General features: G+C 37.0%; 3 protein-coding genes across 17 annotated transcripts in view; 1 reads left to right on the top strand and 2 right to left on the bottom strand.

The window, feature by feature from the left end:
* Positions 1 to 9,156, top strand: part of gnptab (N-acetylglucosamine-1-phosphate transferase subunits alpha and beta) — a 25,510-nt gene extending 16,354 nt beyond the window's left edge. Inside the window, exons 14-22 of one of the 2 annotated variants that reach the window (XR_001659829.1) lie at positions 516 to 715; positions 1,209 to 1,428; positions 1,510 to 1,623; positions 1,695 to 1,780; positions 1,863 to 1,961; positions 2,895 to 3,062; positions 5,621 to 5,711; positions 7,484 to 7,834; positions 7,866 to 9,156. Coding sequence is in view for 1 of the 2 variants with exons in the window: in XM_007579145.2 (XP_007579207.1) it covers positions 516 to 715; positions 1,209 to 1,428; positions 1,510 to 1,623; positions 1,695 to 1,780; positions 1,863 to 1,961; positions 2,895 to 3,062; positions 5,621 to 5,711; positions 7,484 to 7,555 (1,050 nt within the window). In the remaining variant the exon portion in view is untranslated. Of the gene's footprint in view, positions 1 to 515; positions 716 to 1,208; positions 1,429 to 1,509; positions 1,624 to 1,694; positions 1,781 to 1,862; positions 1,962 to 2,894; positions 3,063 to 5,620; positions 5,712 to 7,483 lie in introns of both variants that reach the window. The other variant, XM_007579145.2, reaches the window with a different exon arrangement.
* Positions 9,157 to 9,523: 367 nt separating this feature from the next.
* chpt1 (choline phosphotransferase 1) lies at positions 9,524 to 17,909 on the bottom strand. Its single transcript, XM_007579137.2, has 8 exons — positions 17,447 to 17,909; positions 14,841 to 14,988; positions 14,587 to 14,728; positions 13,257 to 13,341; positions 12,724 to 12,855; positions 12,495 to 12,653; positions 12,283 to 12,408; positions 9,524 to 11,022 (listed from the first exon to the last, which is right to left on the bottom strand). Exons 1-8 carry the CDS (start codon positions 17,684 to 17,686, stop codon positions 10,906 to 10,908), a joined length of 1,149 nt encoding a protein of 382 aa, XP_007579199.1. The 5' UTR covers positions 17,687 to 17,909; the 3' UTR covers positions 9,524 to 10,905.
* A 1,231-nt stretch (positions 17,910 to 19,140) lies between these two features.
* The window catches only part of mybpc1 (myosin binding protein C1), a 32,961-nt gene continuing 24,224 nt past the window's right edge, over positions 19,141 to 27,877 (bottom strand). For 13 of the 14 annotated variants that reach the window (XM_016664757.1, XM_016664759.1, XM_007579144.2 and 10 more), the window contains 9 exons: positions 27,358 to 27,492; positions 27,099 to 27,266; positions 26,919 to 27,007; positions 26,649 to 26,844; positions 26,423 to 26,562; positions 26,174 to 26,333; positions 24,853 to 24,989; positions 23,798 to 23,984; positions 19,141 to 19,908 (listed from right to left, as the gene is read on the bottom strand). In XM_016664757.1, the coding sequence (XP_016520243.1) occupies positions 19,811 to 19,908; positions 23,798 to 23,984; positions 24,853 to 24,989; positions 26,174 to 26,333; positions 26,423 to 26,562; positions 26,649 to 26,844; positions 26,919 to 27,007; positions 27,099 to 27,266; positions 27,358 to 27,492 (1,310 nt within the window). In that variant the 3' untranslated portion in view covers positions 19,141 to 19,810. Of the gene's footprint in view, positions 19,909 to 21,629; positions 21,676 to 23,797; positions 23,985 to 24,852; positions 24,990 to 26,173; positions 26,334 to 26,422; positions 26,563 to 26,648; positions 26,845 to 26,918; positions 27,008 to 27,098; positions 27,267 to 27,357; positions 27,493 to 27,877 lie in introns of all 14 variants that reach the window. The other variant, XM_007579138.2, reaches the window with a different exon arrangement.

The raw sequence follows: 27,877 nt of genomic DNA, 5'->3' as shown, positions 1-27,877 counted from the left end.
TGACAGTCTTTCCATAACATTTTTCATTATATTTTGAATTTAAAAATAAAATTACATTACAATATTTGTGAAATATTGTAGAAAAAATACTGAAATTTCTGAGTCTGACCTTTGAGATCAATCTCAACATTTTTCAGTGTTTTGGCAGAAATTTATTTCTTTTTTTAAAAATCCACAATGGTCCTAATACTCCTTTGGACACAACAGAACATTATAAAGTGTCCTTTACATCCCACACCAGATTTTGTTTGAACCTTTTCTCTTTCCCATTCTGGTATGGGTCTGCCATGTTTGTTTTTCTTACAACTGACTTGATCACCAGCGCTTCTGCTGGATGCTGGCCAAACTACGTTACTAAAAGAAGGTCTAAATGAACATCTTTGATTAATCGATTGGAACACATTTTAATATAATAAATTATTAACCAACAACTTGGTTTGCCCCCTGTCCTAAAAATATTTAGGATTTTACTCAGAAGGAAACTATTTAATTCCAAAGTATGTCGACTTTCTCAGGAGGAGGAGCGTCTTCAGAGCGAGTTATCCTACAGGACGGACAGCGGAGCGACCAGACGAAAGCTGCAGGACACCTTCGCCGACTCGCTGCGCTACGTCAACAAGCTGCTCAACGGCCAGTTCGGCTTCACGTCGCGCAAAGTCCCTGCTCACATGCCGCACATGATCGACCGTCTCGTCATGCAGGAGCTCCAGGACACGTAAGGGACAATTTACTTCTTCTTTCTTAGGTAACTGTATTGTTATGACTGTGTGTCACAGCAATAACAGCCCCACAAACACAAATGCTGCTCTTGAAAAACATTCCTGTTTGTTTCTTTAGGACATCAATAATATAATGAAATGCGATTTATATAATTAAACTGCAAATTGTAACTGCATTTAACCATATTTTTAAATTTACTGATATTTATTGATTCTTTAACGGAACAGTGACAAAAATAGTAAAACTAAAAATCCTGACAATAAGGACAGTTTAAAAAAAGACATTAATTGGAATTCATCATGACAACAATAAACCAAAATTCTTACCATGGTAAGAAACTTAACATGATAAACAATAAGCGGTACTATTTTTCTCCATCTGTAGTTAAAATAATGACATTGCAGTTTTTAGCAATAGCTTCATTTTTCCTGCAACAGTTTGTTTCTGAAAGGACGACTTCTTTAATTGAACTGAACTGCTTTCTTCAGATTTCCCGAAGAGTTCGACAAAACCTCGGCGCACCGCGTTCGTCACTCTGAGGACATGCAGTTCGCCTTTTCCTACTTTTACTTCCTGATGAGTGCCCAGCAGCAGCTGAACGTCTCAGACGTGTTTGACGAAGTCGACACCGACCACTCCGGCGTTCTGTCGGACAGAGAGATCCGAACTCTCGCTACCAGGATCCACGAGCTTCCCCTCAGCCTCCAGGTCAGTCTGAGAATCTGATGCTTGTTTTCCTGGAGAAGCCATGTCGGGTTTTGATGTTTTTACTCTAAATGTTGAATGTAGGATCTGACGGGTTTAGAGCAGATGCTGATAAACTGCTCTAAAACCCTCCCAACTAACCTGACCCATCTGCACCTGGTGAGCCCCATGCAGGAAGCCTATTATGATCCCAACATGGTGAGCAATTAATGAATTTGACATTTTTGTTTACATTTTATTGCAATACCTAATTATTTTATTATTTCCAGCCTCCCGTCACTAAAGGCCTGGTCCTTCACTGCAAACCCATCACAGAGAAGATTCATAAAGCTTTCAAAGATCAGAACAAATACAAGTGAGGTCACAGATTCTATATTCATCGCTTCCTTAAATGTTTATCTTTTTTAAATGCTGAGATGGATTGGCTTCTTTGACAGGTTTGAGATAATGGGAGAGGAAGAGATTGCTTTCAAGATGGTGCGGACCAACGTGTCCCATGTGGTCGGCCAGTTGGACGACATCAGGAAGAATCCCAGGTGAGAAGGATTTTCCACAGCAATTGATTTTATGTGTGTTTAATGCAACATTAACAGGATGTCCACAAAGCCTTAAAAAGTCTTAAATTTATCATAAAATATCTAAATTCTCCTTAAAAATATTAATCACAGGCAAGATTAATGTTGTGTCTTTTATGTAGATTTTCTTCTCTTATAAGACTTTTCTGTCTGGCAAAAGTTTGAGTCAGACGCAGATATCTTCATTGCGTTCCGAGTCGAGGCGCTTGAGGCTACCGCTAACTAGCTGCTAATATACCTTGCTAGCTAGCTAGCTTTTTTTTGCTTCCATCAGGGGTAAGTGCAAATTTTTCACCAGTAGGCCACCACTATGCAGTGTGAGAAGAACAAATCTGCTGCAAAGAGCCACAAGAAGATCCTAGAAATCTCACAGTTGTGGTATAAGTGTTAAATTTCATTCATACTGGTTTTAAAAAAGGTCTAAAGTCTTAAATTTGAGTTGGTGAAACCTGCAGAAACTCTGGTTAAGTATAAGTAGGAAGCAGGAGGAAAATCCGGTTTGGTTTTCAAAATATTTTACAAATATAAATGTAGGTCATCCATATTTAGTATATTTTTACTAAATATACTAAGAACTTGTAGCTACAATCCAGTACAGCTTTTGTAACTCGTTGCATTGGATCGACAAATTGCTCAAATGCTTATTAAATAGCAAAAATAGCAAAATTCCTGCTTATCTGCACATGCTAAAGAATGAAAAATGTGCTTTAAAGTCAAGGAAAGTCCATACCTTATATGGGGCTTGTAGGTTAGGTCATTGCTGAGCATTTTCATACACTCAGATGCTCAGAATGTGTTGCAAAAAATGCAAGAAACAAATCGAAAAATTTGAGTTTAGAAAAGTCTGGAACGTGTGGAAAGCCGGTTAATGTGACCTCCATTTGTCACCGACAGGAAGTTCATCTGTCTGAATGATAACATCGACCACAGCCACAAGGACGCTCCCACTGTGAAGGCCGTGCTGAGAGATTTCTACGAGTCCATGTTCCCACTGCCGTCCCAGTTCGAGCTTCCCAGAGAATACCGCAACAGGTTCCTGCATATGGAAGAGCTCCAGGACTGGTAGGTTATCAAACTGGGAACAACTGAGAAGTGTTTGCACAAAACAAATGAGCAGTTAATAGTTTATCAGACTTTTTTTAAATCTAAAAAAAATATGTTCTCTTGCTTTCTTTTCAATAAAAATGAAATTTCTGCAGCTAGTTGCACAAAAAAACAACAACATAACTTTTCCCTTTAAGTGGGAGATTTAGTCCCCTGGGGAAAATGTGCAATCAACACTGGAAAAATGGGCCTGCAAAAATGGGTAATTGGCAGTAGAAAAATGTGCAATTGGTACTGGGAAATTAGCAAAGTAAAAATGTGTATTAGGTACTTTAAAAAAAGCTTTGTGAAAACGGTCACTGGTAAAATGTGCATTCAGTGTTGGAAAAATGTTCAATCGCCAAAGTAGATGGAAGTCATCAGAGTGTGTTTGTTGCACTTGTGGTTGCTAAGTGATGTATCTTGTGGCTTTCGTCTCTAAGAGTTGATTTATGAATCATTAGCGTCCTTACTGTCTATGAGCTGAATATTGAGTGAAGAATTTACGGCTGTCATCACTTTGACCAAGGGTTGCGTGTTGGACGCGTGGGAATCTCTCGCTGGGGCATTAAGGCTTCTTGTCAGGGATCCCTGCTCCTGTTGGCAGAGCCTGCAGCTCTGAATAGAGACTTTATTTAGACCGAGCAGCTTTAGATGGGTAGCTGAAGCAGCCGCCACAAATATCGGCTTTTAAATATGTGGGGGGGAAAAAATCACTCAAATGTAACCATTTGTTGCTGCAGCTGCTTAATTTCCACTGCAGAACTTAGCAGAAGTTAAAGTTAGAATTGAAGACCCTGGAAACATTTAGCTTGTAAATCATGACTTCTTGGTTCCATTTGTTATAAATATGATGCAACACAGAGGCCTGTTTCTCTTAGTCAACGTACAAAAAGGGGGAAGACAATAGAACATAGGGTTCAAATCAGGTAGATGTCTTGTTTTTCTTTCAGACTTTTTCTTTTTATTCTTTCCAACTTTTTCTTTCTTTCACGTTTCTTTCAAACTTCCACACTTTTTTTTTTTTTTTTTCACTTTTTTTTTTTTTTCAAATTCCTTCTTTTTTTTTTTTCTTTCAAACTTTCTTTCAGATATTAACATTTTATATTCCAGAATAAATGTCTGGTCCTAAGAACTTTAGAAAGTTGAGTCTGAAAGTTTCCTGACAAGAAACCTTCCTGGTGGATCTGATGTAAAAACATCACATCTCACTCCAGTATGGTAGCGGATCCGGCATGCTGTGGGTCTGCTTCTCTTCCAATGACCCTGTGAACCTTTTTGAAGTTACAGATGCATTTTCTCTGTCTCTGTTTATTCAGTGTTTAATGCAGGAACAAACAAAAAGCTTTAACGACTAGGCCTGTTGCGATAAACGATAAATCAATTAATCGAACGATAAATTAAACCAATCGACCTCATTTTAATTATCGGCTTTATCGTCTCTTCCTGAATGAAAAAAGGCTAAGCTCCGGTGTTCCACTGACCCTCCCTTCCTCATTTCTTTAGTGCAATGTCCAGCGCTCACTACAGGAGTTGTCAGCCGATTGTCGGCCCATTTTAAAAACCTGAGAGACACATTAGCCGACAGAAATCCTAGGTGTAACGGTTCGATCGGGTTAATCAATGCTTTACTAGAATCTACCTGTGATGCCTGTGGCTAGAGTCAGCGTAAAGTCCTGACTGAATGAAAATCATTATAACCTATTTATGTCACGTTAACGAAAAGAAAACGTTTGAATTCCTGTATTTTCAGGTAGATAAAAACCTACCGGGTTTATCAACTGCGGTAGCAATTTGGCTCCAACTCCTCTCCTTGTCATTTCTATATTCTTTGCACAAAATGTTGAATAAATATTAATGTTTCCACATATCATCTCCAATGTCCACTGGATTTTGGGTTGCACCGTGTCAGCTGTTTGGGATTTCCCTCCATTATTTCCCCTCAGAAAGCAGGAGAAGAATCTGCGCTTTCTGATTGGCTACCTGTCACATTCAACTGGCTGCATTGATGCTTCCAGTCGGGGGAAATCCCTGATTTAGATCGGAGCGGAACGACGATCTACATCACTCTACAGGATGATCGGTTACGAACTCACCAATCGTGTAGTGTGAACTGGACTTTAGGTGGTCGGGTGTTCCCGTCTTTTCTATTTAAATCTAGTGATTACTGAAGGCCAATATAGTACAGACTTCATAATCTGCACTCTTTTGGTTGAATGCAATATTTGTTTCCACTTTGGCTTTATGTTTAGATTTTATTCAAGTACGTTTTTTGTTCATGGAGACTGAGAATCCATTTTATTTTTGTTTTCGGTTGTTTTGTTTAGTTTATCAGTTCTAGTGTTATGTGTTCTTTTGAAAATAAAGTATCTATCTATAGCAGGAAATCACATGCATTATTAGTCATTTCCATTAAATCAGTGTCAAATGGTCTTGAAACAATATTATCGTTTATCGCAATCATTTTTTAGTCAATCACTCAGCAAAATTTGTTATCGTGACAGGCCTATTGACGACTTAACCCCGTTGTTTTCCAGGCGGGTTTACCGGGACAAGCTGAAGTTCTGGACCCACTGCGTCCTCGTGACTCTTGTCGTCTTCACCATTATGTCCTTCTTCGCCGAGCAGGTTGGTGCCCACCTTGGACCTCCTCACATTTAAATAGAAATAGATGACATTTGCTCCCACACATCCTTATTTCCATGATTCATGCTTGTGTTATGATTCAGGCCTTCAATAGAAATTTAAACTCTGAGCTCATATGTCAAGTCGGAATGATCATCTGGGCCAGAACCCGACTTAACAGAAACGAAAGACCCCCAGACATCCTGTATGAAAGGCGAGACCCGACCGCCTTTGTAGATCTGGATCAGACTGCGCTGTGATTTATTTTAGGGTGCTTTGTTGCCAAGATGGTTGAATCTGTCGGTTGAATGTGACGATAAAGCCGTTTCCTCGTCACGCTTTTCAAATTTAGGGAAGGAAACCTGATTAAGGAAATTTAGATAAACCGTTTTCTACCCAGGCATCACTTCTGTCCTGATCGGAAGGTTTTTAGTTTCTTCTCTGCTCACTCAAGGAAAGGTTAGCTATTGACCTCAGGAGAATCTCTCCTATCACTTCACTGGGACCAGAGCTCCCACTGAGGAATGTGTCAATCGTTTAGGCAGCAGGTGATTTTCTTGACATAGACTTAAGAAAGATCAAAAGAGTTGTTTTACTCTGCTTTGCTGGACCTAACGAGGTTTTTACAGTGTTTGTGAAAAAGTTTGCAAGTTGGTTTGGTTATTTCTCAGATTTGTAAAAATATTCAAATGTCCTAATTTAATCTAAACATTATCTAAATATTATTCTTTCCTTCCTGATGTCCCACTCTTTCACTTTCCTTGTCACTAATTGCTTTTCTGTTTACCGTAAAATTGTACGGTTTTATGGAAACACGGAAATTTAAAACAAACAAAAAGAACAACACCTTTTTGTACCTGAACCAAAATTAATATGTTTTGCACTTTTTTCACATCACATGTGTCATGTGATCATCAACTGGATGTTACTACTGGCAGAAACCACGAAGAAGACAACAGGAAGTGGTTGGAGGATGATTGCGTGGCATGGTTTTAATGCCTTATCCTGTGAACAAACTTATTCACGTCTGATTTTAATCACACGTGAACACAGCAACGGGAACACAGCAATTGCAAAATTGTGTTTTGTCGATATTCGCGGAATAGTAACAAATTTTGTGCACATTTGTAATGAAAACGCAGCTAATTTTTACATTGGTTGTGTACTTTTTTTCTTTACACACTCGCACCTTTACACATTGTTCTTCATTGCCGCCTCCTGTTTTTCCTTTTCTTTGCAATTCTAGTTTTACATTACATCCTTCCATCCTTCCATATTTCTTGGATCCTACCTTCTTTTCTTCTATCCTTCCTACCTCCTTTCCATATGTCCATTCCTTTTTTTGTTTGTGGGGTCCTGCATTCCTTCTTTCCTGTCTGTTGCTTTTTCAGATAACATATTTAATGCCCACCTGCTGTAGAAACACACTGCCTATAAAAAGTACTCAGCCCCTTGAATGTTTTAAATGTTCTGTGTGAAACATGTTTCATTCTGTTTAATAGTTTTAAAAATCTTGAAATGTCTTTTAAACAGTTTGATTTGCATTTAAAAGATGCATCAAATATGACCAAACTAATGATAATTAAAAAGTGGCACGTTAGCCATTTTTATGAAGTAATTACATTAATCGAAGAAACTTGCTTTTCTTTTTTCTTTTTCTTTCTTTTTTTTTTTACCAGAGCTGCAGAAAAGAAGTGCTGTCCACACATTAATTATTTTTCTTTTTGTAATTGCAGAGTTTACATTTTTTTCACCCTTCTTCCTTCCTCCTGCAGCTCATTCTGCTGAAGCGGAAACTGTTCCCCAGACGCAGACTAACCAGAGACAGCAACCCAGAGCGAGTGTAAAAGAGGAAGGCCGTCTTGTCCTCCATGAAAGTCGTCCTCCACGCCTTCTGTCCTCCTCCAAAGAGAGACCAGGAAGGAATCTGGGTGGACGCAACAGTCTGGACTGCTGAGAGCAGCATTCTTCTGAATGTGGGAAGATACTGCAGCCAAACTAAATCAAGAAGTTGAATTTTCTTCCACTGGGGGCATTGAAGACAGACACAGCACTCCTGCATCAGATCCTGCCGTCGCATCGACTCAGACAAATGTACTGTTGAATTATGAAACTTTTTCCAGCAAGTTGTATTATAGGAAGCTCAAATTGCAGCAGGTTGTATTATAGGAAGCTCAAATTGCACCTGTATTTTATAACGGTACAAACTTCTAGAATTTTTTTTTAAAGTTAAATATGTTTTTGTGTTTAAAAGACATCTAAAAATGTCGCCTTTGCTGCTGCGAGTATCTTGGGAGTCTAAACGAAAGTGTTGCTTTTACAACCTTGTATTTTTGTTTGTTTTAAAGATGTAAAGATTTGGGTAAATGTATTTAAGTTTTGGCCGTTTCAACCTCTGCAGTCTTGGAAAACATGAAGTGCCTTCGTTGTTTATTCCTGTTGGATTTGAACATTTTCTTTTGTCACCCACACCTGACCGGGTTTTCCGGATTCATTGGTTCGGTGCTGGTTGCCATCATTACTGTATGCGATTGTTTGATGATATGCGGTATTTCCGAGGCCTTCACGGCTCTCGTAGGTGTGTCCCTGTGGGACTCGGCAGACTCGCTGCTGTCTGACATTCAGACCACCACAGCATGTTCTCTAACTTATTTTTGACTTATTGTGACGACGACCAATGTATTGGTAATGTCTTATAAATCGCTCGTCATTTTTTCAAACTCCTGATTGTCCGTTTTAACAATTTTCTGGATTATATTGACAGAAATGAGAGCGACTAACTCGGAACATATACCCTGGCTATTCACTTCAAAGCTCCGTGTAGGCTTCCTCAAAATGACCTAGATTCTTCCGGTAGAATTTCAGCTGGGCCAATCAGCGAACAGAATGAGAAGTTCTAAACGATGACGTCATCGATTTTTTTTTTATTTTTATTTTTTTCTTCTTCCTCTAGCAATGGCGGCGGTACGAAGCCGTTCAGTCTGTGTCAACAGCCATCTTGTTCGGCGCGGTACTAATCCCCATTTGTTGTTTACAGCGCAGGCGATTTCCGGTAAGCTTCATAGCGCCGAAGTGGCGCATTACATGTCGGGCAAAACGTTAGCGGTTGGGTAAAATTTCAAACTAAATAACGGAGAGTCCAGACTTCCGTACGAAGCAAAACGTGTAACGGTTGACTGGAATGGTCTATTTAGTAAATGGCAAGTGTGTCCTTTTATTAGTAACTAAATAATCCAATTTTAACGTCTTAAAAGTACAGGACTTTTTTTTTTAAAGAAGTACTGGAAGTCTAAGTGTCTCATTATCGTCTCATATTGCTCGGCATCAGTTGTACTATGCGAGAGACGATTCAGTGCCATCCAGTGTTCCGAAATGCTAAAGGACATATCTGGGAATGGGAATTTTCAGTGGTTTGTCACATTTAAATAAATTTTTACTGGGTCAGTCAGAGTGATTTTTCTTTTGGGGCATTTTAAACTTGATTTTGAAGAAGCAAAATGCCTTTATCTAAGAGTGTATGTTTCTATATAAGAATTTTGCAGAAATAATCTTTTTTATGACAAATATATCCTCATAGGGGCAAAGTTATTTCCACACTAATACCGCTAATGTTTGGTTAAATTATCATTACGCTAATTGCACAGAAAACGCTTTTCATAGCCATCTGGAAATTTTACAGCATAATTATTGGTAAATAATAAAGTTAATTTAAATTGGCCGGTTTCCCAGTGCAGATCTTTTACTATTGCTGTAAATCTGAACAGAGTACAAACACTTTAATGCAGTAATTTCCCAAGATTAACAAAGCCACTGAAAACGATGAAAAATATGATCTTTATTACAATCTTTTCACTCACATCTGTTATTAGAAATGTTTGACTGTATTACTGAACAGTACAATGAGGTGATTGGACTCAAATTACATGTTAATGCATAGTTCAAACATTCATCTGAAAATGATGCAAAATAGTGTGTTAATACACGTTCCTCTGTCGGGCTTATAATGGTGCAAAAGCAGAACATGAGATGAAAGTTTTCCAAAATAAAATCCAGGGCATTTTACAGCCTCTGGAAAAATCCCTTCTGATCCCAGTGCACCTAAATTATGAGTCAAAGTACAATATTTCCATGATAATCAGTCAATATACAATTACTAATAACCACATTACCAAGTAACACAACTGAAATTCACTCATCTAGGTGAAAAGTTAAAAATAAAACCAAAAAATCTTCCAGTTCTATTGTAACTATTGCTGTATCTGGCAAACCTTAGTGAAAAGAAACAAAAACATACAAATCTGCTTTAAACACTCAAAAAAGTAATTACAAACAAAAATATTTAAGGCGTATTCAGTTGATTTCTGTACAATCATACATAATTACGTATTAGCCCTTTAGGGAGAAGAAATGAGAAAGCACAACGAGTTGAGTGTTAACGCTTCATGAGTCGACAGCACTCCAAATACCAGCGTATGGATGTTTTATTAATAACTAAACATAATGGTGAGTAAATTCTCTTTAAATTAGAGTGATGTTGGTGGAATAACCTAAAAAGGTCCTGTCGTCGTTTTCAGCATCAACACGTGACTCTTACCCCTTCACAGAGCCCTTTGACAGCCCACCACTTCACATTGGAGTCTTGATTTGAATTAAAATGTTTTAATTTTAAAGCCCTGATTTGTTCCACACTGGAACACTGAATAAATAAACAATGGGTTATTTAGAAAAATAATTCATTGGGCAATCTATTTAGTTTCAGAACACATTGATGTTTGGTTTTAGTGTCAAATCTATGGAGAATTTAAAAAATAAACTGTCGTGATTTAAAATTAATAACAAATAATGGTTTAATATAATAAACAACATTTGGTATTTTGGTTGAGATAACAAAAAATCAATGACTTTCATGACAGCATGCACCAATTTTTAAATTAAATTAGATTAATTTCAACTTTAACCATTTAATTCCCTGACAGCTTTTCAAGCTGTTTTTTTTTTTTTTTGGTTTGCAGTGTTGGATTGGTTCACTTGTTCCTTTTTTCTGAGTGAGGCAGTTTTTTTAATCGGAGGTGGTTACTTTGTCAAGGCTGCAGTGGCTCGGGGTCAAGGGTCTTTCCTCGCTGAGTTCGTCGTCGTCTGCTTTCAGCAGCGGGGAGAGATCTGCGTCTCCTCCCGCCTCCTCCCGCCGGGCAACCCGTCAGTCACGGTGGGCGTTGGGCTGCGGCGTGATGCTAAACACCTGGATGCGCAGGTGTGAGGCGATCTGGAGGCACACGCCTGTGCAGTACCGTGTCAGATCCACCAGTGAAAGGACCTACGAAGATGGAAAAGAGAAAAATTAGGTCTAGTTGCTAATAGCTTAACTTCGATAAGCTATTATCCTCGAAACAACGTTTTTTTCAGCCTTTCACAACGAATGGCCGAACATAAACGGCTAATTCTGGTGGAGTTTTGTTTCTGTTTGAAGGAAGTTGTTTCTTCCCACCGTCACCACGTTTGCTCAACAGCTGCATTTTCATTAGAAATGTGTGCAAAACTTTGTCAATATTCTGCAAAAAAACACAACTGAGTAGCCAAATAGATTTCAGCTTAACTTTAATTGTAGGATTCTATGAACTTGACTTTTAGCTTGAAAGTTATTATCCTGGGAATTAAAATAATTTTTTTTTATTCATTTCAGAATAGACCAGCTAATTAATACAACTAGTTTAAAAAAAATAAGTCAGATTTAAAACTATATTCTATATTGAAGTAGCAATGTTTCATTGATATCTCCTTGAAGTACTTTGGGTTTTATTGTGTTGATTATTTTAATCAGTAATTATTATGACTTTTAAATTTGGTTACTGCATTGTATACAAGTTTGTAATTAGTAATACTACTAAAAATTATTGAGAAATTGTTTAATTTCAGATTTATCCTTCAGATATGATGCTTGTTTTTTGCAGGGAAAACTTAGCTGTGTCCAATAGCAAGAACGTCTGAGTAGGATTGGATTTGTGTTTGCTACAATAAACACCTGGGACTTTCCTGCAAGAAGGTAAGTTTACACACACAGGTTTGCTTATTTTTATTTTTTAGAAATATTGTTGTACTATCATCTGGTAAAAATGTGATTTTTACACCCAACGTAAACATGAGTTTAAATATCTAAAAAAAAATGGAGAAAAAACATGTAAATTAATAGATGTTTCAAATATCAATACAAAGTCTAAAGATTTGTATTGGAATATTAATATTGAATCATTAAGAGAAGTGCTCAACATTTAAGGTTTAAATAAAGTCAGTCCTTGAGCTAAATTTAAGATTTTAAATTAGTGTTTAAAACAGCTCATTCTGAATAGGTAAAATTCTCATTTTGTACAAATGAACATCTTTATATTAACTTGCTTAAGGAAGCTTAATAGATCACCTTTAATCAGAATAAAATAGGTAAATCCAAATATTTTTCCTTTTATTGTTTTTACACCTAAACTGTAGAAAACTGTGGGCTTGATTTCAGATTTGTAAAACTGATTCAGAGCTATAATCCTTTAAGCAATAAATATCTATTGTCCCTTACTTTAATACTTACCATTGCGATCCAGAGGACTATATGTTCATCGATGAAGCTGTTAAAATACTGGTTGAGGAAGAGGAGGCCAGGGCCGATGAAGGCTGTGTCTGGAAGATGTAACTCACTCCTGGTCATGTGCGCTATCTGCAGATGAGAAACATGCGATAAAATGTCACCCAAAAAAATCACTTTTAGCAATTTTTGAGGTGACTTGGAGACACCAAACGTACCACCAGCTTGTTGGAGATCTTTGCGATGACCATGCCGAAGGTCAGCAGGTACAGGCAGGGATGGTTCTCAAATAGATGGCTGGATGACTTCTTAAAAATGATGAAGGCCAGCGTGAGGACGAGGCCGATGTGCAGACCAGGAGTCAGGACGCTGGTGTCCTGAAAAGGAATAAATATTGTTAGCATCAGTGCTAAAACACCTCATTTACGACCAGCAGCTGCCACTTACAGCCACAGTGGAGCCGTTCTTCCCAACGCCTCCATTCAGAATCACATAGAAGTAGTTGTAGCAGGAGTACAAGGCGCCTCCGATGATGCCCATGATGGGGAAAACGTACAGCGGCATTCCTACAACAGGCAACTACAGAAACACAGAAGGCTCAGATTAATCAAATGGCTAGACATCCAGAAGCTCCCTTACATACGAGCCGCAGCATGCTGAGCGTGATGGCAGCGCAAAGCAAAAAACAAACAAATGCAGGTGACATCATCAGCTTTTTGAGCCAGATCATGTCCAATAGATGACCTGCTGGCACGGCGTTTCCTACCCATATTTACCTTCATACTTCTCTCAATGACGTTAAGTCAAGCCTCCAAAGGCAGCACGGAGTGAAAGTAAAACACAAATTCTATTTAAAGGCTAGAAAACCGACTAAAACTAGAAAATAATGAGCTGTTCTTCACTCTGGAGACACGGAAACGTTCCCGTGTGCCTACAGTGTTGTTGCATGCGTGAGGACGAAGAGCGAGGTTCTCAGTTACCACGTTTTGCCAAAGGGCCACGCCTCCGAACGCAGACATCAGGTACATGATGATGATGGCAATCTGAACCTCTGTGACGTCGACGCTGTGAAGAGAAGAGCAGTTCAAGTCATTGTTTACACACACAATTTGATCTTTCTCAACTCAACACGATTTTGTGTTGTAGACATTTAATTTTATCCACAAGCTTCAATAATATCCACTTTAAATCAAACTGAAAAGTTGCCAATCTACATTTCTAGATCTGTTGCAATAAGCAATTAAGCAATTAATAAATTGAAACAAGCTCAATAATTTCCATTTTCATGATTTACGTTTTTTCTCTTCAGTCTTCAGTCTGGTGTTTTTGGTTTCAAATTGCCCTTTTTTTGAAGAACAGTTTTCTTTACAGAGACTTCGTAATTCATTTTATTTGTTGTTTGGTTTATTTGTTTGAAATGTCTTCCAGTTCCAGTGTTAAATGTGCATTAGGATTTAAAGTTTATTGATCTTTGAGAATGTTTTCTTGCATTATCCACCATTATATTACTGTAAAATGACTTCTGGGAGAATTTATCGTCCAGCAAGATTGTTTATTGTGACAGGCCGCTATATTTCTGCAGAGCACAGGCTTGTGTGCAATCTAAAGGTTTTTAAAGTTTGCCTAATTTGATAAGTGTATTATTAGCAACAGGTAAACTCCAATTACTCAAGCATGTTGAAGCGCAGACAGAGGAATAAATTTAATTACTCATAATGTCGATGGAAAACAATGTATGAGGCCAGACAGACTAAAATGTCTACCTGCTGCTGTCATTTAGAGCTGAAACCAATGATTATTTTAGTTTCAAATTACTCTGACAATTAACTGGATTAAAAAAAAAAAATTACTTTCTGCAGATTTTTCATGTAACCCTTTTTATGCAACATTAGAAATTCATCTGGAGATGCAACAAATACTTAAATTCCTTTTTTAAATAAGAAAATAAACATTTTATTGACTAAATGTAGTAACAGCATTCTTTAAGTGATCATTTGTAGCAAAGGAAGAAACAAATAATCCAACCTCAACATGCAAAAAGCTCAGCCTTTTCTGTTAGACTTAAAATCAATATTTACAGAATTTGAACTTTTTTTGATAAGACATATTTACAGACATGTTTTTTTTTTTATCTTAGATGCAAAACATATTTATGTTTTGTGCCGTTTTGGCTTAATTACTGCTCTGAGCGAGTTATTTTTGCATCAAATTGCTTTTTTTTAAAAGTTTGTATACTCCAGTAACGATTAATCGATTACTAAATTAGCTAATAATTATTTCAGTGATATTTTGTATGAATGCATGACTTACAGCCCAAAGCGGAGGGTCCCGGATACGTAGGTCTGCCAGTGGGCACAGAAAAACATAAACATCCCAATGAAGCCACAGAAGAAAATCCAGTTTGGGTATCTTCCTATTCCGCATGAAATGCAGGTTCCCACTGCCACAAACACTGAAATCATAAAAACACAAATATACAACGTGAATTCTTCCCATTTCTCTGCTTGTCAAAGTTTACAATAAGAATAAAATGGAGCAGAAATTGGACATTTTGGCTGAAGGACCTGTGGAGACGGCATCGCAGCCGTGGTCGAACAGTTCCCCAAGCGCAGAGCTGCTGTTTGTCCTCCTGGCCTGTTTCCCATCAATCGCATCCAGAGACTGATAAATGAAGAGACCCAGAGCAGACAGGAGGAAGGCCCAGGATGGAGCCTGGAGACACGGAGCAGAAGAAAGAAAATCTGCGTTTCAATATGGCCGCTCTTCGCATCAACAGTCGTAAAATGTGGTGGAAACAAGTTTATTTTACAAGACGCACGAGTAAAAGTGGGTCTAAAACCAATGTTACATGTTGCACCTGCAACTCTAAACTTAGATTAAAAGTGGTGCTTGTTTATCGAAAGTAAAGCTTAAAATGATGTTTGTTAGAGATATTACACACAATAATTTTGGGCGTCACCATGTTGAAATTCTGACTTTTTATCTAGAATTTTGACGTCAAATCCAACTCCAAGTAACTTGAACGCAGCATGAACACCAAAGCTTTTTATGGTGGAAATACATAAATAATAATGGTTTTGTTTTATTTTAAAAGACCTTTGTTTATATCTTGTTACGACCAGTCTAGGGGGAGCCAGGTCGCAAGGGGGAGCCGTCAGTCGTAACAATCTTATTTTGTATTGCGTCGTAAATGTGAAAGTTGACTATAAAAATAAAACGAAAATATATTTTTGGGGCTGAATATTCACTGATTTTGCTTTAAGAAAAATTTTAAATTACTCCAGATGTCTCTTTAGAAACTAGGATTAGACTCATATCCAATTGTAATTGTTATTTAATTGTGCCTGTATGGTGAAATAATGTGATGTGTAACTCTGACTTGGTATCAGGTTCCAACATCTGATTGGTTAACCTGCACAGGAAGTTCACTTCTGACCAATCATCTTGACCAAGAGCAGCGTTTGTGCCAGCAGTCTGTGATGGGTAAGCCTGACACATAGAATAAATTCACAATATGTTGAAGAGCAATCATCTATTTACATTAAAGTCATGATAATTATAGACAAATTCAGTCTGGGTGAGGAAATTGTGCGCAGCAGAACATGAACAGTCTGTGTGAACCTTTAACAAAAATGAACTTGAACTTGAGCTTAGTGGTGCAAACTATCATTCAACAAAGCCCATTGGTTTGACTCTAATTGCTATCCGTAATGTGTGAAAATGTTTCTTCCACTCCTTCACAGCCTTTGTAGACGTGCAGTGACATAGTTACTTTTACTTAAGGGATTCATGCCCTGAAGCAGTGTTTGCATTAGCATGGCAAACATGAGGCAAAGAGAAATGTTTGCAGTAGACACCGTCTGAAATGCTATTAAACAAATATTTAACAGCTGAACAATCTGGTTTTGTTGAACATACAAAAGTTAAATCGCATTGTTTGACAAAAATACATCTTAGAGAGAAAGATAAGTGATATAGACGGCAAAAGTGATGATCAATATGAACCAAAAGAATCTCCCAGTTCAGGTTTGACTATAAAAGTGGTTCCAGTTAGTGGTGGGTAATATGGACTCTGAATTTTATCACAATATTTTGCTGTACTATTGCGATAACAATAAAGATTATAATTCTAAAAAAACTATTTATTACTTTTTAGGTAAGAAAAAGGCCTCAATTCTCACCTTAATCTCATATTTAAAAAAGAAAAAGAAAAAAAAAGGTTAGATTAAAGTAATAGTTCTGATATTGAAGTCAGAATTTCTTGCTTTAAAAAAATTACACAAGTTTAAAAACTTTTTGCACATGTCTGAACTTTAACTGAGGTCTGACTGTCAGCAGGTTGTATGGACTTTGTTTCATCAGTTCTTTCTCATGCTTGGATCGGTCAAAGGTGCTTTTCTCTAATAAACCACAAACATATGTCTTATGGCTGTGGTAAAGTGACGCTATGCACCCACCTCAACTGGATCATAGGTCAGCTGCAAAGGTCTAGTTCTGCATTTCAGCTGTATATGTATCAGGGTTCTTATGTCTGCACTGTCTTTGGAGAGTTGTTTTCACAACAGGATTGCTATAATGATAACAGTCTTCTGGATGGTGACCTAAAACAAGATTATGTTCCTAAATGAGGTTTTGTCCCAGCCCTGCATCACATGAGAGGGGACAGACAACAACACGTCAAAATCTGTAAACTTTCCAACTACGTACGACCATTAATCTATTCCGCAAATCTGCCGAATCAAAACGGAGCTACTTAAATCATCCTCACCGCGTGATACCAATAAAGCGTTATATATTGTATAAATACAACAGATACAGACAAGCGTGATTGTCTTTAATTCGGCTTATATTATCTTTTTAAAAGCAGTCGCCTATTTAAAAAAAAAATCCAAAAATAGACAATCGATTGCGTTAGCTTTCGCTATTACGGTATTGATTTAATTGGAAATTGTTTTCACATATCAAATTATATTATACTTACATATAGGCCGAATTGACAGGAAAACGTTTCTGATTAAGACACTGTATTTACTTTTATCTTTTAGTAGAGATGGAGTGAAAGGCTGTCATGAACTATTTATTTTGGGCTATTTTTAAATGCAGTTCTGTACGAACGTAATCAGCGCTCGAGCCCTTGTGGAAAAACTTCAGCTAAGGTCGATTTACTCACCTCTTCCGTTGCCGTAGGACAGTACCAAACCAGCACCACCGTGGACAGGATGTTTATCAAGAGTCCAACAATAGTCAGCGTGTTTGGTGCGACCCATGTCGGTATTTGTAGGACCAGCCAGTTCCAGTAGACTTGGCACGGAGGCTCGAACAAGGAGCGACCCGAAGCGCTGTATTTATGCTCCTCCAGCCGCTTCAGTTGTGCGGGTGACAGCGGTTCTGGCCACAGGCAATGTGGCATTATCCGGCCGCCTCGTCGCTCCTCTAAGTACCGTAACAAACTCCCTGGTTTCCCCAAGCCAGCGCCCTACAAAATGGCTAAATTGTTCTCTCTGCCGACTCCAAAACAAGAGCAGATCATTTGGCTTTTGTTGCTCTCGGTGCAGTCGAGGCCATTTCTGCAGCGGAACCAAAATCTGCCGATAGTCTGTAGGCTGCAGACCGAGGTACAAGTCTGCAGGAAGCGGAGCAATAACATGACTGTGCACCGGGAAATTTAAATCTGCATCCCGGTGAACTGTGGTCACTATTTTATTGCCTCATCTGCAAAAGTGTAGTATTTAATCATTACACTTAATCTGGCAACTAAAGTAATATTGCAACTATGTAAAACTATAGGCTTATAGTCGTACCAATAAAGCCTATATTTGTACCTTTTTGTTAAATAGATTAAAAAATAACAGATTGTGTCAGAATGTGTCATAATAAAAAAAGTGTTGAGAAAATAATAAATATAAAAGCTTAGCATGAATTTTTTAAAATAAAATATGATAAAATTAAAGTTTTTATGGTTATGGTGGAATATACTAATACATCAGTATATTAGAAAAAGGAAAGACTACAAAATGTAAGAATTAAAAATGTCTATAAATTAAAAATATTAAAAGTATTTCATATTTTCATAAAATAGATTAGTTTATTATAAAACTGATGAGACAAATCTGAAGTAATTTACTTTCTAATGATTTCTGTGAAACATGTATCATATAGAGTTAAGCTATTAGGTAAATATGTATATAAGAAAAATAAAGTGAAATTATTATTTCAAAGATGAAAACGATGGGAAATAAAATATATATATATATATATAAACTGAGATTTACTCCAATCAAATAGAACATTTATGCAAACATTTAACATGTTAACATGTTTATCTAAACTTATAGCTGGCGCAGGAACCCTCCCGACAAGGGTGTACAGAAAATGGATGGGTGGTTGGTTGGATGGATGGATGGATGGATGGATGGATGGATGGATGGATGGATGGATGGATGGATGGATGGATGGTTGGTTGGATGGATGGTTGGATGGTTGTTTGTTTGGATGGTTGGTTGGTTGGTTGGATGGATGATTGGTTGGTTGGTTGGTTGGTTGGTTGGATGNTGGATGGATGGATCTAAATTTGTTAAATTTAGTTTTCTGATACAGCATTTTTGTTTCCACCACCATGATTAACTTGCCTCGTTTCTTAAAAAGCCACTAATACAAGTTGATAAAATATAATTAAAACTATCAAACACAAAGATATGAATTCATGGCCATCATTTTTATAAAACATATGAACCCTGAACACTAACTCAAAACCAACACAAAGTTTATGTTCTTCTCATTAATGTATTTTGGAATATATTTCCCCAAAACCAAATAGTGAAAACTCATTAAATCCACTCAAAAGAAGATAGGATAACAAGAAAAGACAGATGCAATTGGAAGGTTTATTATAGCTGCGGTTCGTAATTACAAAGGAAAAGGCATGCACATATGGTTGAACCTTGATCAGTCCAAAATAAACTCAAAGGTCTAGGTGTCATGCATGTGAGTAAACTTCTACATTTCCTCACAAGAAAAAAAAAAACAAACAAAAAACGTCAAAGAATAAATCAAGTTTCTTTCTCCAACTTTACCGAAGTCATTCTTAAATTCATATTAACATCGATAATTTAAACATTTCTGTTTCTTTTCTATGGATCTCCCCAAAGAAAAATAACACATTCACTGACCAAACCCAAGAAAAACCCACATAAAATACCTCAGGCATGAGTTGCTGTTCATTATTCCATAATTAATTTTTTTTTTCTTGTTCTTAAACACTAAAGTAGGTTCTGAGGTGATACATTATTTCAGACAAAACAGGGAGCGAAAGGAGATGAAATGACTGTGTTTCTATGGCAACAACAAGCTTCAAACATGCACACAGCATTCCACACCACAGACCAGAACTCCCTCCACCAGAACCGATCCATTCATCCCGTTCCCGTCAATCTGCCGTCAGTGTGCTGGTCCAAAAAGAGAGGCGAGAGACGAGGGTCGCTGATGGTAGACGAGTTTTGCACAGTTAAAGCTCCTTTTTGCAGTGGTTTTAGTTTCATTTATCTTGCTCTACGATCTTCGACTCGTTCATGTATTTATCAATCAGGTGTAAGGGTACGCCACGCTGCATGAGCTCGAAGAAGGTAAATCCCCCTAGAGAACAAAAACAGAGTTATGATGATGTTTTTAAATTTGAGCAATTCTAAGAAAATTACTCGTTCCCCCTTTGGCAAAAATATAATTGATTCATTTTTAAATTTGAACTTCACATTTTAAGTTAATCAGGGAACTTTTAATTAGTAATCAAATATTTTGTTTCCCTGTTGGGTAACACTTGACATGACGCTGTCATAACATGACATAACGCCTGTCATGAATATGAAAGAGTCTTCATGAATGTTTATGACTGAATGTTTATGAATGTTTATGTCATTTCATCAATAATGACGCTTTTAATGCAAAGTTACATTAAAAGTCAATTAAAGGTGTCAACGATGCATTAAAAGTGTCATTATTTACCAAATGACACTTCATGACAACAGTCATAAACATTCACAAAGACTCCTTCAAATAAAGAGTTACCCTTGGGGTAGATTTGATTTATTTTTTAGTAATGTCATACACCATAGGGTTGGACAATAAATCAATATATCATAATGATCGGTAGCAATAAATAATACATCTGGTAGAATATTCAATACATGGAATATTCACTGCACTCTGATTCTGAACCGCACAGCATTCTGGGAAATGTAGGCAGAGGAAAGAATTGTCCAATAACTTCTGGACAATGTTTATTTTTCCTTTTATATCTAATTTGCCTTATATAACTAACTGACAATGTTACTTTATGCTGCATAGAACCAGAAAAATGCTGCAACTTATCAAAAGTAGTTCAGGTTATCTACAATTTTGCTTTAAATCCATAAACCTTGAAACTTTGCCCCCAGATCTACAGCTGGGAATTATTTAGGCTCTGCAGATTCCTGCATGTTTTAGATGTTCATCTAGTTTTAGTACAAAGCCAGAAAAGTGATGCCATACCCAAAGTCTTACCTTTTAGCATGTTCAGAAAATGCATTTATTTTATAATGTATTTATTTTATTGTTTTAAACTTCATTCCACTATTGTTGTTTGTCGATGGGACACCAATACAGAAAAACATGGAACTAGGATTTTTTTTTTACAACCATGCACAATTCAAGGTTCACAATTCTGCAAAATCCAGATTACTAAATGACATAATTGTCAATCATAATGTTTTTCCAAGGAGTTGGATCTTTTCAGTGACTTTAATCAAGTATTTTACCAAGATACCATATTCTGTATGGAGCTAAACTGGGGCAATAAAGTTTGTTCAAAAGAAAAAAAAATTAAATTGAAAAAAAGTTGCAAACTACTTTTCAGAGTCAAGTTTTTTCTCAGTATCAGATTTTTTCAGTTACTTTTTTTTTCTTTTGAACAAATGTTATGGCCCCAATTTAGCTCCATAATTTGATAGTTTCATGTTAGTCCCACAAACTTGCTCATTGGAAGCAAATCAAAAAGACATGAGAGATGAGTCAAGACTTTTTCAGCAATTTATAACATCAATTGTCCTCAATTTTAACTCGCTTGGAATAAACAGTGTACTCACCTCGTTTCTGTCACAGCTTACATGAGAAACAGTACAACATTCAACTAATTTCAAAGCAGAATTCAGTAAATATAATCAAAATTGAAATTTTTAGGTAAGCCAGACTCTGACTTTACTGGTTTCTGCTTTTAGCTGCTGTTGTCCTTCTCGCCGAGAAAGCCAGGGTTACACAGGCAGACCAATAGGTGCACAATGAGTGAAATAAGCTTCATATGCTGAAACCATATGAAAGCTTACCTTATCTTTTATATGAGAACACACATTCACAATTCTTGAGTTGGGACTGGGGGGAAAAGAAGAAAAGAGGGGTTAACCAAAGTTTACATGGAGTTATATGTGTGCACCAGGGAGTACAGCTGAGTTATTACTGAACTCTTTATATGAAGAGTTAACATAACAAAGGAGACACTGGAATCTGTGGAAAATAGTTTAAGATGGAGACGTGAATTAATAAAATGCAAGAACATCATTGGTGTGTGAACTGTGATGAATAGAATGGCAGGTTTGGAAAAAGACACAAACATAAGGGATGACATTGTGTGGTGGTGATGTGTCACCAAATATTATTTACACTGCACATACTTTAACGGATTATCATTATTAAAACCAAGTTGCACCAAATGTTTATGAATTCAAACATGGCCTGGGATTTAATCTAAAGCTGAGATTTAGACAATCTGCAAATGATCTGTTATTTTAAACAATAGATTAAAAATCTGTCTATTTTAAATACAGGTTGGGCCATAGGTTTCCATACATTGGGAAATGTAAAATGTATATTTCTTTTATATTTCATATACCCAAGAAGATGCGTTTGACAGAAAAGCAAATAACTGAAATTATACTGATGGCTGGATCGGGAAGCAGTCGCATGGTTGCACGAAACTTTAACAGAAAACATGGAGCGAGCGTCACACACGACACTGTGGCAAAACTTATTTGCAAGTTTCAGAAAACTGGAAATGTTGCAGATCAACCAGGAAGTGGTCCAAGACATGCAGCGACTACACACAGTCCCGCAAAAAATAAAAACAGGTGTCCAATATAAAATGTTTATTTTTTCTATGAATGTAAACTTATGGCCCGAAACTTCTCAGTGGTTTAGATTTAGATGGAGAGTTAGAGAGCCTGGATTTCCAACCACTCTGCTCGATTCGATGGATATTGCCAAAATATATTTCTCCTTCATTTAGTTTAGCTCAGTTTTGAAAGTGACTTCATGGCGTTACAGCTGCTTTCCCTTTTTTCACAATAAAAACAAACATTTAACACAAAGGTAAACAGAATTTGATGTTCTTTGTTTTTTTCATAAGAACATTTCATAGGTGAAGGTTATAGACGAGCCAGGCTTATATTTCTGGCTCATCTTTTAATTCACCACAACAAACCAAAGTAACGCCAATATTAATGCAGATGATGCCCACTCCATTCTGCCGTCACATCTGAACAAAACAAGATACTTGAACTCTTCCATTTGAGGTAAAGACTAACATTCAAAATAAGTATTTGGCCTTGGAATTCTCTAATTTGGGCTTTTTGGGCCAGGTATGAACATATATATATATTTGTTTAAATAAAAAATAGGATTTAGCTTTGTACCCTACCTCCCACCGACTGACTGCTGTTACCTATGTCCAGCTAACCAGGACGTATGAAAGTCCTTTTGTCTAAAATTGATCTGTAGCTTGGACTTATGGAATGCATACTTGGCAACAAATTTAAATTAAACTTAATTTGATGGCAAACCACTACATCTTTTCAAATTGTTTTAAAAATAAATTTCTGTTGTTTTATGAAATTGAAAGACAGGACAGACAGGTTTTATACAAATTGACCCATTTATGACATTTACTTGGACTAACAAAGCTACTCTTAATGAAATCAAAGGTAAAAATGAGGACATAACTTAAAAATCACAGCTCCAATTAAAAACAAAAGCAATTTTCCAATAGTCCTGGACTTCATGACTATATATTGTTTCCTATATATTTTCAGCTTATACTCAGATGCTTTTTCTTGAACATGTTTGTTCAGTATTAAAATGTAATCCAGGTTTCTAAATTACCACAAACTAGTCCTAAAAAAACAGTTGAACTCAAAAAAGTAATGAATTTCTAAACAAATGGTGCGACTCAGTCCAGGTACTTACGTTTCCACTTGGTACCGTCCATTTGGTAGACTGTTATGATATCTAGATGGAGTTGGTTTCCCAAAAAGATGCCTTGCCTCTTTACAATTATTACAGACTAACGATTATGGCCATAATAGCAGTTACTGGCATGAATAGGCAAACATCTTTACGATATATACCCAAATTTTCTTTTACTCACAATAAGGAAGTAAAGAGGTAAAAATGGGAAACCAGACTCATAGACTTTAATGCACACCTCCGGGTCCACACTGACCTTTGACCTCCAGCTTGCACTCCACCTGGGCCTCCCCTAGGTCGTTGATGGCCTTGCAGGTGTACATGCCGCCATCATAGGGACTGGGCTTCCTGATCTCCAGTGTGCAGACTCCTTGGTTGCTAAACATTCGGTAGCGTGGGTCTTCGAAGATGGTCATCTTATTCTTCATCCAGATCACTTTTGGCTGCAGGAAGAAACAGGAATATCAAAAGTACTTATTGGTTGTGCCTGACTGTAACTCAATACCCACTGCTTCCATAATCCCAAATGCTAGTAACGTGGCATTTTTTTATACTTCCATTTGAGTCTCTACTAATTCTAAAGAAAAGCCCAAACCTTTAGAAAAACATCCAGATGTTTTTTGGCAATAATTTGAAGTCTTTTGGTGTCTGGAAAATAAGTTTCATTAGTTTCAAAAACCTCTGGAATGTAACGTCACAAATCAGCAGGCACTGCTCTGTTACCTAGCAACCCAGGCAAAGCTCAGCCTCGTCACCTAGCAACCCCAGCAGAGCTTTGTCCCATCATCCAGCACGTTTTGGTCAGCTGGTTTTTGACTGCTAAATTGTGATGTACGATGAGTGTTGGAAAAGACTAGTGTTTTGTTATTGACTTCCTATCCAGAAATCACTTGCTGCATTCATTAGTTGTGCAGGAGGCTCCACTTCTACTTTTCAAAGATGTATGGTTGTGTAATTGCGCATGTTTTTGCAGCCATTTTCATGTAGCATAATGGTCCACTTTTTTCTAAAGATCCTGTTAGATTATGAAATGTTCCTGAATGAAATACTTGTTAGTCTTAATGGAAGCTAAATGCAACAAGCTTAACTGTTGCAATTGTTATTTCATTCCAAATTTGTAAAAGATCTTGATCTCTGTGTGGTAAAAAAAAAAATACTTTAGAGCTATTCACGTTGTAAATTATCTTGTGAACAAATGAAATGCAGGATATAAAATACATTACTTAAAGATAAAAATAAAAGTTAAACAAGTAGACTTCCACTTTTTGTGCTATCATTGCATATAAATGTTTTACTTGTTTCACCACCTACCCTTGGGTTGGCACGGACGCTGCAGTTCAGTGTAGCGTTATAGCCGGCAACAGCAAAGGTGTTGATAAGCGGTTGAGTGAACTTCGGTGGCTCCTTGAAGTCGTGGTCGCTGTACTCGGGTATTTTCATCTGCAAGCCTGTGGGGGTAAGGGTAAAGGAATGGGGTTGTGCATGATACTGACGCTGAGCGGTATCATGTGGGGAGTTCCCTATGTGACGAGGGAAGGACAATGTATTTTTTTATTCATCACCAGCTGAGACTGAGACACCACCACTAAAGGGCCTGTCAGTCATACCCAAAACCCAGTGAGATTCAGAAGTGAGGGTGTTAATCAGACTCACTTGAGGGTGGAAAAGATCACTGACAGTACCTTTGGAGAATGCATAGGCAGCAAACGGAAAACATTCCTGTAAAGAGTTAACTTTCATCATTTCCCTCCAATCAGTAATAAAGGCAGGGAAACATTTCAACTTCTCCAGGACAGAAACATAGACACTGTATTTTAATAGATAAGCACAGTTTTACCTCAACATCTGAACCTGGAATATTGAAATTAAAGAAAATTATAAAACAATTTTTCATAAATAAAAATGATTAAATAAATTACTTTTTGTGGGCAAAAATTATTTCTCATCTCCTCTTTGTATCAAATACATGTCCTTCAATAAAGGAAAACAATTGAATTTATAAAATAAGAAATCTAAAATAAAGGTGATTTGTTTGCTAAATGTTTATTAAAGGTCAGGAAAACTGTCTTATAAAAGAAAAACATAGATGAAGTAAACGCTTTTAGAGATATTTCCAATCTGAAATCCCGTTTAAGTAAGCAAAACTTTGAAATTATAAAATAAGTGTAATTTAAAGTACAAAAACCTTTTAAGAGTATATTATTTCATTTTTGAGCTACATTTATTTTTCAACGCTATTTATTTCAGTCTGCAAAATAAAATAAACAATTCTGAATTTTAAAATAAATGTTTAACTTCTCAAAAATAAAAATGCTACTAAAGACATTTATTTTAGCTTACATTTACTAACTTGTGCAAAAACAATGTTGTTCTAAAGTTTCACCTTAGTAGCTAATAAATAAATGTGTTATTTTGATTTTAATTGGTTTATTTTATATAAAAAAATTATTCAGTGTTCTAAATTAGAGCTTTACATTAAATCTTAAAATTTTAATTGGATATATTAAATAAACATGTATGTAAATACTAATATTCAAATTCACTAAAAGCATTTTTTTTGTAAATTAATTTTATTCAACTGTATATCACTAAGTATGCATTAATGAAAATGGCATTCCACTCTTCATGGTACCTTCTTTGACGATGAGCGCGCTCTTTTTGGTCTGGGTGGCCAGTTCGCTCAGGCCACACATATTTTCTGAGAAGACCCTGAAGAAATATTCATTCCCAACCACCAGTTCTGTGATGGTGATGCAGGTCCGGTGGTAGTGCTCAATGCATGTGAACCATTCCTGTAAAACAGAATAAATACTGTGTAAATATTACATAAACATCAAGCTTCATTTACAGTTTGAATTTATGGCTTGATATTTTGCACAACCATTGTTTTCTTGTCTGCTTTCTGAATGGTGTAGCCTGTTATTGGGGCATTTCCACTGTCCTTCGGAGGGGTCCACACTAGAGCTACATTTTCTCCCCAAACGTCTTCAATTGTGACACACTGAGGCGGTCCTGGTAGATCTTAAAATCAAAAAGGAAGCCTAAATTAATAGCTGTCATTACCATGGAAGTAAATAAGGTTTATTTCTTATCATAATGTCACTTACCCACAATCTGTATGTCAATAATTGCCGTGTCAACATGATTCTCAACCTGTACCGTCATCTCATACTTCCCAGAGTGGTTTCGGTCTGCTTTACGGATAAAAATGATGCTGTCACAGTCTGTGTTGCGGATGCTAACATGGGAAGGTTCTACAGGATTGCCTTCCTTGATCCAAGTAACCTTCGGCCGAGGTTTTCCCTGTGTACATGCATATGAAACCTCAGTAAAGCATACCACTCTGAAGGGTTATGATAAAGGAGTTAGAAGTTTACCTGGAAAGGCACCACAAGGTTAACTGTTTCTCCAACTTTGCGAGTGTAAGTCTGTTTCAGGTGTCGCGGGACACGGATCTTTGGTGGTTCTGCAGAGAATGTTATGCTTGTTAAATCAATTGTGTTTGACTGGCTCATTTGTTACAGTTGAACAGAAACTACAGACTTCTCAGAACTCACCAACAACTTCTTTGACCAGGACAGAGTGCTGCAGAGTGCGTGGAGCACTAGCTCCAGCTTTATTTATGGCTTTGACTCTAACTAAAATCTTACATCCTGGAGTTAGTCCAGTGATGGTGTACTTGGTTTTCTCAGTCACCTCTTTGTTGGATAGCACCCAGTCATTGGCTGTAGGTAAAGATTGTCAAGTTGTAATAATAAACTAGAAATATTTTGTATCTAATAGACCTCACCTCAATGTTGTTGAGATTTGACTCACTTCCTTCAATGCAGTACTCCACTAAGTATCCATCTAGCCCAGCTGCCCCAATGGTTTCTGGAGGACGCCACTTTACAGTCACTGTGGTGTCCGTAACATCGTCCACCACCAGCATAGTGGGCTCACTGGTCACAGCTGTGTTGAAATAAAAGTTGTTGGTTATTTTTAGTTAGATAGTGGGTGGGTGGATGGAGGGAAGAAAGAAAAGAAAAAATAAGGAAGGAGTAAGTCAATGTATCAATTAATAAATCAGTACATTGGACAGTCGAAAGAATGGACTGACAAAGGAATGGAGATATAGGCAAATGTAGAACAAATGGATAGATGGATGGATGGATTGATGGATGGATGGATGGATGGATGGATGGATGGATGGATGGATGGATGGATGGATGGATGGATGGATGGATGGATGAGGAGTTGGACAAATGGATAGATGGATGTGTGGAGGGACAAATGAATGGGAAGTTGTACAAATGGACACATATGGAAACAACAATTAGTCTTTGAGATAGAAATG

Source organism: Poecilia formosa, unplaced genomic scaffold (assembly GCF_000485575.1).
Source record: "Poecilia formosa unplaced genomic scaffold, Poecilia_formosa-5.1.2 Scaffold509, whole genome shotgun sequence".
Taxonomy (NCBI): domain Eukaryota; kingdom Metazoa; phylum Chordata; class Actinopteri; order Cyprinodontiformes; family Poeciliidae; genus Poecilia; species Poecilia formosa.
This window is presented reverse-complemented; position numbering and strand designations above follow the sequence as displayed.

Coding starts and splice junctions, on each gene's coding strand:
- chpt1 (XM_007579137.2), bottom strand. CDS start 17,686: ATGCCACATTGCCTGTGGCCAGAACCGCTGTCACCCGCACAACTGAAG. Junction 12,654..12,723: donor AGAACGGCTCCACTGTGGCT/GTAAGTGGCAGC, acceptor ATTCCTTTTCAG/GACACCAGCGTCCTGACTCC. Junction 12,409..12,494: donor AGATCTCCAACAAGCTGGTG/GTACGTTTGGTG, acceptor TCTCATCTGCAG/ATAGCGCACATGACCAGGAG.